The sequence below is a fragment of the Danio aesculapii genome, chromosome 8 (assembly GCF_903798145.1).
Source record: "Danio aesculapii chromosome 8, fDanAes4.1, whole genome shotgun sequence".
In the NCBI taxonomy this organism is placed as follows: domain Eukaryota; kingdom Metazoa; phylum Chordata; class Actinopteri; order Cypriniformes; family Danionidae; genus Danio; species Danio aesculapii.
Genome location: NC_079442.1, coordinates 21,639,052 through 21,648,088, shown reverse-complemented (window position 1 = coordinate 21,648,088; position 9,037 = coordinate 21,639,052). Strand labels below are relative to the sequence as shown.

General features: G+C 35.2%; 1 protein-coding gene across 1 annotated transcript in view; it reads right to left on the bottom strand.

Moving 5' to 3' along the window:
- Nucleotides 1–9,037, bottom strand: part of ipo11 (importin 11) — a 311,095-nt gene that overhangs the window by 229,508 nt on the left and 72,550 nt on the right. Inside the window, exon 8 of the mRNA XM_056464319.1 lies at nucleotides 4,282–4,330. Coding sequence (XP_056320294.1) covers nucleotides 4,282–4,330 — 49 coding nt within the window. The remainder of the gene's footprint in view (nucleotides 1–4,281; nucleotides 4,331–9,037) is intronic.

Genomic DNA, 9,037 nt, shown 5'->3' with positions numbered 1-9,037 from the left:
TAAACAAACTAAAACTGTGACTGTGCTGAGGTTTTACATTTTTAAAAGGAAATGTCAGCATATCTAAGTTTTCTGATATAAGCTGAGATCTTTGCACATTCACAATGTCCCCCGCTGATGAGAAAACTCTTTCACTGGGGACTGAGATGGCAGGTGTGGAGAGGAAAGCCTTCCCTAAACCAGAGAGCAGTGGGAAGAAAGGTGGTCAATAGACTGACCACTGGCATAAAAAAACTGATTTTAAAATGACTAATTATAAAGTAGAATAGAGACAGGAGTTGAACATGACTATGAAGGTGAATAATTACTTTTACTTGTATAATTATTTGTGTGATACACCTAAGAGATAATCTTGAACATATTTAAATTTTTAATATATCGAAATTTTTAAATCATTTTAAATAATGAGCAAATTATTAAAATATGCACAAACTGATTTGAAAAGGAGAGGGTAAAAATAATCTAATAGCTGCTTCTGTAACAGAACAACTTTCTCTTTCAGTCTGAAAAACATCTTTATACTTTTGCTATAAAAAAACACTGATGCACTGCATGATCTCCGTAGCACTCGGAGCAAGCGGAGCTGCAAATCATCCGGCCCGAATGGTTCGGCTTATTAATAGTGTTTTTGCATATAGACGTCTGTGACAGTAGCTTTTCACAGTGCTGACGGTTTATGTGCATATCAGTTGTTCTGTTAGTGTAAGCAAATGTGTTTTTGCAATATTTGCACACAGTTTGTGTATGTCTGGTGCACTCTGGTGCTGTCATTTTACTCTGCTGCCCCACCTCTTGCTGGGAGCTGATGTGCAGTTAAAGCAGGCTTGCCCCCTCTGTTCCAAACATGTATCGCGATTCATTCAACATTTCTAGACATTTGAACTGTCACATATTTGAATCAATTTTCAACCGACTCAGTGAATCGTTACATCCTAATTGGTATTAATAGGAATTATAATAACAAATAAAGAGTTCATTTACAAAAACAGATGGCCGCCGTTTTTAAGTTTTTGGCATTATTTAAAATCTGTTTGAAATTTCAGGATGTATTTCATACAATTTTTATTGTTATTTTTCCAAGTACTCCACTACTCATTTAACACATATATTTGATAAGTCTCTGAGGGAGGAATTTCATGCAAGAGTGTAAATGATCATGTCGAAATTTAACTGCGTTTTTAAGCGCATTTCAAACATGGCGTTAATCCCTTGCCAAAAATGACAGAACCAAAAAAGGCAGCTCTTCCCAGCAGCCAAACGGCAAAAGACTAATCTGTTTCCTTACAAGTCAACACTCAGGACAGCATGATACAGTGTGATAGAGCAGGGTAACCTTTCAAGGGGATTGGGCATCAATTTCTCAGTGCAGACAGAGAAAAAGAAGTGAATAGAATCCAAAAAGCCTGGATTATATGGGGGACCTTATCTGGCCCAGAGTTGATATTTCACATTCTGTTTGCTCATACGCTAAGTCTTCTCATCCACGCCGAAATACCAACAGGCCGAATGGAGGCTGACCTGCGGCCAAGTCAGGAGAACATATTGGCTGTGATATCACCAGCAGATAACAGCTCGCTTCTGTCTCATCTGATGATATATAACTCATGAGCCTAGGAAAAGCAGGGCGCAGCGTCTACAGGTGAACGCATGCAGATATGGCATTATTGTCTTTGGTTTCAGCAGAAATTTAGTTGAAGTCTTTGAAGTGGTGATCTTTCAAAAATAAATTAGTTCGGCCTTTGACTATGCACTCTATACTCCAGCAATAAAGAACCGCAGTCTATCGGAATTAACCTTGTGATCTCAATCAGACATATCTGAAAGTTCTTTTCCTTTTTACTTATACTATTTTTTGGATTAAGCTGGAGAAAAGATAATATTGAAGTATAATGAACCTGTAACATTTCTCGTTATGAATTCGGTGATAATAAAAAACTCCTAGATGGGTCAATGGCTTAAATTGACATTCAAAAATGAACAGGAAATGCTGGATTTTTTTTTTCTCTCTCTCTCAAAACCATTTAACTGATCTTAGTCACCTGGAAACGAGGCTGTTCACTCTGGATAAGCTGAGGATTTAAAAACTCTCAGAGAAATCAAATGTTCATTTCTCCACAATGGTGGTGCCACTAAATCCAATACGACAGGACTTTATTTCCCAATTGGGAATCAAATTTAATTGGAAAAGAGTCTCTGAGTACATTGTGGAGGGGGAAAGTATTTTAAAAGGTGTTCTTGGTTATTTGTCCTCATTAAAAAGTTTTACAAAAAGAAATGAGCAGTACTGGAGAAAAGAATTGAGTCGTGTATCCGCATGAGAGATGTCATGTAAGTTACTTGATAAAAAACGTTTTATTTCTTCTTTTGTGAAGTCGGGTGCCTCATGAGAGCAGATATCACATGACTAGCCAAACACTACTTGTATTATCTCCAAAACCGCCTGTTATTCAACACTTTCACTGAGAGATGGGGTTAATGATGGCTGACTGCAAACAGTACTTTTTAAACTAAAACTAAATTAGCTAAAAATCCACCAAATTATTAAGCACTATTGTTCAAAATACTGTTTTGAATTGTAATGAAAGCAACTTTGATCATATGAAATATTTCTTGAGCATTAAATCATATTCAAATTTTATTAGAATAGATTTCTGAAGTATCCTGTTACACTGAAGACTGGAGTTAAATATTACAACAACAACAACAACAACAAAAACAGTGTCAAGTGGCCTCTTTCCAAAACATGAAATAAATTTATTTTGAATTAAATGTATATACACATTACTTTGAACACCAAAAATTCAGTGTCTGTTTGTATACTTAATTAAAATAACTAGTAGTTGTCATATTATTTACATATTATTGATCTTTTGTTGCATGGATTACTTCTATTGCCCTCATTTGTAAGTCATTTGTAATATCAATCGGTCTGAGAACGTCTGAATGAGATCAGGCTATCACACCTCGATAGACGGGAACTCTGGAGCATATAGATTGTAGTGAGAGAAAAAAATCCAAAAACTAAAGAACCAGGTTATATCACCATGTATTATGGTTGTGTAATAGCCATATATACGGCTACTGTATATAAAGAGAGAATTATGAGTAGGGCGGGATGTCTTTCCTACCGGCAAATGTGCGCTTCATGTCGAATACGAAAGTGAAAGTATGCTGAAATATTACAGAGCGCTGTTTATCCGTTAGGAACATTGACAGAAATTGCCATCTCATACTTTTTCCATATTTAAATTTTATAATATTGTATTAGGCCTATTGTTTCATTCATTTCTGCACTGACACCTCGAAAGAAAGAACAACATTGATCTGCTTCATGATCTGATTTCAGTCTCAGTTCATTTGGTAATTCTCTCTATAATTTAAGCCTATTATGCACAATTCTAGCCCAAAAATTTTTTAGTTGGTTGTTTGTTTGTTTGTTTGTTTGTTTGTTTGTTTGTTTTGTTTTATTTTATTTTATTTTAAATAGATCGATTAATTCAATAAATAGAATTTTCCAATTATTATATATTTTTATTATTATTGAGTTGTTAAATTACATCACAATTGTATTTTTTTTTAATTGTCAGTTGTATTTAAAGAAAAGTTATGCTAAATAAAAAGTGTATGTATCCAGTTATGTTTGGCTTTTGACACATTATTTAAAAAAATATGAGGCTATTAACATTTATAGCTATTAACATTTTTTTTTGTAGTGGGGCCAGTGAAAATTTTGACCGATCGGGCCAGTACAAAAAATTCCTTAGCATTGAACCCTAAAGCAGTAACAAAAAAAGTTATTTTATTGATGTTGAAGGCTCATTTTACAAGTTACTTAAAAGCTAACCAGTTTATAAAACCATTCAGTAAATCTCCATGTTTGGTGGGAGCACTTTTAGCTTAGCTTAGCATAAATCATTGTTTCAGATTAGACCATTAGCATTAAAAAAAAAGATAATTTTCCTAAATTAAGCTGGAGTCTTTTGTAGATACATCATGTACTAAAATATAAAAACTTTCTAGGTTGATATCGCTAGGAACTACACTCTCATTACCATATAATAATCAAGGAATTTTCCAGCCGTACCATGGCTTTAAGCATTAAAAAGGAAAATTATCAAACTCTTTTTTGAAAATCTTTAGCGATATACTAAATGTCTAATACGATTTAATGATTTATGCAAAGCGAAGCGTGCTCTTACCAGTCCCGGAGAAGGGTTCACAAAAAAAAAATCCCCCAAATGTTGTTACACTATTACAAAAGAAAAAGCATGTACTACTTACAGCATTCTAGAAATTGCTTCAGCCTCTCGAACACAGCATTGAGGAAGCCCTGGGGAAGCAGACAGAGATAGTAAATGAAACATCGGTATCAGGTGTGGTTAGTGACTCCGAGATCAACATCTAGGTTTTCTTGGGTCATGTTGGAGGCAGATTTGGCAGGAAGCCCCAGGCAATCTTAACTCAGCTTGGGGAAGGACAGAATGTTTACGTGCGTGTGTGTGTGTGTGTGTGTGTGTGACAGGAGAGATTTAGAGAGTGCCTGCTCTGCCAGGACACAAGCCTAGAACGGGCGTTAAATATATGGAACCGGTTTGATCAACACGGGGCACAAGTATCATTTCGCTGGCAGATGATGGAAATTTCTGCACCACAAACATTAAATTACAGCAGTAAATTTGCTTTTAACACTAAAACTTTGCGCACCATAAATAACAGGACAATTGACTGTCATTTTAGCGGTAAAATGAAGTGAAAATGCAAAAGGTGCATTCTATTTCTTTAGGCCTGAAGAGCAGTACACACACTAAGCAGAGATTTATGACAAAATTGAAACATTTAACACATATTTTTATCATGATTTGTAGAAGACGCACTCTAAAATGTTATATAGTGTAACAACAGTTTATATACTTTAACATCTTGTCAGGCATATTCAGAACGTGAATCATTTGATGACGATCCCACTGCAGGCACAAGCTACTAACTGTCCTTTTAAATCTTTATACTTTGCCACTATGCTTCAAAATACTAGATTTTGCACAAGTATTTCATATGTAAAGAATAAGTATATAGTTTCAACAAACAATGGAACACTATTTCACACTATTTTGATAACATCACCTGTGATGGGAATAACAACGATATAAATAAACGGAATTACTAACGGCGTTACTTTTTTCAGAATTCATCAAATGAATTTCTGTTTCCACCGTTACAACGCCGTTACCATTACTGACAATAAAATGCATGTTACTATAACTGAGAACACTGAAGCGGTTTTCATGCGAACAACAACTGTCTCAGCTATAGGACTTTTCTTTGTCTGGGGTTTGAGTGTGTGTGTTTGGGGCTGGGGCGGGACACATAACCAACCAGTGATGACTGGTGTGCCTCTGAATGTGGTGTGAAAACGTGATGATTAGCTTAGACAGAGTACATTTCCACCATTTGCCAATCAGAGGCAGAGTAGTGCGGGTTTAGACACAAGCAAATGCACAGTCAGTTGCACTCGGTGACAATTTCAATTTAATGAAGCACCTCACGTCATCACATGCTGCCACAAAATTAGTGGCTACGCAGGTGATAACGTGAGCGCTGCTACCAAAGGACGTCATTGCAAATAAATTATTTTTTTCTCCATTGCAAACACTTATTACTCAGACAGAATTAAACAAAATTATATCAAGTTATAAAAATGAGGGCATGCTGTCGTTGTCTCTCACATTGTCCCACAACATTAAACATGTAAATTAGTGTACAATGTTTTATATTTATTTATATTTATTTTATAGTCATTATAGTCAGTTGACAAAAAAAAAAAAAACTTTTTTTAAGTAACACAATAGTTACTTTCCCTGGTAATTTGTTACTTTTATGATTATGTAACAGTTACTAACTCTGTTACTATTTGTGAGAATAATTAATAACTATAACTAATTACTGTTTTAAAGGAACGTGCTCAACGGTGATAGTCACAAACGTTGCTTGAAATTTTGCATTAATATGTTTTCATAGAATAAAAAAAACTGAGACATCGTACTGACTGATACATACAATTATAAAAGATAAGTTAGAGATAAAGTACATATAGGAGGTTGTTATCACAGAATAAATCCTGACAGGCTTATCAGGAGGCTGGCGCAAAGCAGAGAGCTGTTGTATGAAACTGAAGGGTTTTATTCTGCAAAAATAACCATTCTGATAGTTGGATACTTGCCACTAGGGATGCACCGATCCCGATACTTGGATCGGATATCGGTGCTATACTGCATATTTTTGCTGGATCGGGTATCGGCCAGCTGGTACAGATCCAAATCTGATCTTGTGTGTGCGCTATATTCTGTGTAATTTATAAGCCAACAAATGCCATGAAGGTAGCCTATTATAAGGCACTAGAAAGTTGTCATGCATGCCTACTATATCCCAAATGTTCTGAAGCCGTTCTATAGGTTAATGTGAAGTACAGATGAATATTCAAGTGGTTAAATTCATGCTCACTTTAATGCTTCTCTCTGCTGCACCTGTCAATCCTCAATTCATTCACAATTCAAACTGCGTGTCGAGTTCATGACAACACAAAAAACTTTCTCCAAGACTAATTGTTTCTGTTAATAAGTAATCAATGGAAAAATTGATTTAGTTTTGCATTAAATATTTTCATTTAGACCTGCAACATGGAGTTCATTACTGTTTCTAAATCATGTTGCTCTGTGTCTGTTAGATCAGCAGATTGCATTCACAACACTGGAGAGGAGAGGGTTAGTAAAGGCTAAATAATGCACTGGACAGATCCTCGATGCACTGATTTCTTCTCTTTGTGCTGCTAAGTTTTGAAAGTGTCCACAGATACCGGAGGGCTGTGTCTCAGTAATGCTTGAAGCACTTCATTCAAGCACCGGCGCAGACACGATGTGCACCGATCTGTAAAATCATTCTTTAATTTTAAAAGTTTCTGTTCCCTCATACTTCTTCTGACTGAGTTTATTCTTCTGAGGGGAATACTTTCAGTGCTGCGAATAGTTTGTAAAGCCTGGCTCATTGTGTTCAATGTAGTTGATAAAATTATTAAAAGTGAAACTGACAGCGCAATATGGATAGTTATTAACAGAAAATTATATAGCCTAATATAGGCTACACTGAAACGGAATGTTTCACTGTAAATTTATTTATATTAATACTTTATTTAACAGACCAGTATGTGTTTTGATATGAGTCAATAGTGGTAGCCTACAGATTTCAAAGAAAAATCTTATTAAAAAGGAAATATAAGATGGACCACAACAGATCAATGTCATAACGAATGCTCAAATAATGTAGCCTAGTTTACAGCAAGCATCATGTTTAGTTAGATTGTGCCATCTGTCATATACAGTAGGCCTAGAGGTCTGTTATTTTTACTGAAGAAGATATATTATTTAAGTTTATCACAAGAACTATAGAAACTGTATTATGCTTAATTAAAATTAAAAAAATCTGTCTCAGTCGATACTCAGATTTTTGGTATGGAAAATAGATCGGTTCCAAAATAAAATGGTGTCGGTGCATACCTACTTGCCACAAAACATAAAAATAGACACAAAACATAGTTCTGAGCTGTAATAGTTTATCAATTCTTTAATTAAACGCAAAGCTGACAAACAAAAACAGCTAATGGAATATACACTAACCTGCGCATTATTTAGTCACAAGATGCCACCAAACAGTCAAAAAACGCAAAGTTGACAGAAACAAAACTATCCAAATAGAGCATATACTAACCTACACATTATTTATTCACATGAGAATACCAAATAGTCAGAAAAGTAGAGTGACAGACAAACAGATTCATATGAATGTGAATGGAAGTATGTGGACTTGGATGTATTCACTGACGGTCAAGTTCTCGGATGAGCCATAGTTATTTAGGGGTTGTGATATCGGAATAACATACCTTGGAATGTCATGACTGACCAATCAGAACCAAGTATTTCAGACAGATGTGTAATAAATATAAATAAATGATAAATATAAAATGACCTTTACAGGAATTCTATATAATTAAACATGTTGTTATGTTGTTGTTACTTTTATTTTTATTAATAAGATTGAGGCTTTCTGTATAATTATTGATTCGAATTTTTCAACCACAAAAAAAACAACCTTCTAGCCAAACTGAGATGACATTTGAAATATGAAATAACATGAAATGAAAACAAGAAATATTTTTAAAGAATTGTACACAGTCAGTAATAAGCAAGAGTACATTTTGTGTTCTTTTTGCATTCCTAAATTCCAGTCTTTCTGCTGCATTCTGGATCAATTTCAAGCATGTATGTTCCAAGTACGAACTTCTCTACTATGTAATAAATTGAAGCACGTTTGTTTCTGATCTCATTTGCATTTCCAAACATATACACTCAGTGTGATGTGAAATCTCTCTGGTGGCTGAACACCAGTCCACTTCAGGCACTCAACATCATTCAAACGCAGCCTGAAGATGTTCTGGGTTTGATAAGCATGAAGGAACAATGAACTGAGAAACGAGGAGGACTGTAGGAAAAAAAAGGTATTTCATTACAGGGACTCGGTGGCTTTGAGCTGAAAGACGACATTAAAGTCCAAGAGACTCCAGAGAGGCAAGAGAGCTTCAGCCCAAGAGGAAGAACACGGTGTTTCGGTTTTTCAGTGGCTGACTTATTGCCTGAGGCAGAAGCTCATTGAAAATATTCTCTTTTTGAGCCGTCTTACCTCAAGAAAGGATCAATAATGGTGGCATCATCATTTTCTTCACTGCGACTAATAAGCTCAAATTCAAAATGTCAAAAGAAGATGCAGCTGGACTGACAGTCGAACAAATGGACTGCCAGATCAAGGGATGAATAGATGAACTTGGGGAGAGAAAAAAAATTGGGATCTTCTTTAAAGCAGAAGGGGATGGAGCTGGAATGTCAAATTCATGCTCAATACGGTGTGAATTTATAGTGAATATTTGAAATCATTCAGTTCTGCTGTATAAAAATCTTCCCTATATCTTTTATATAGACTGAAAGTGTATATT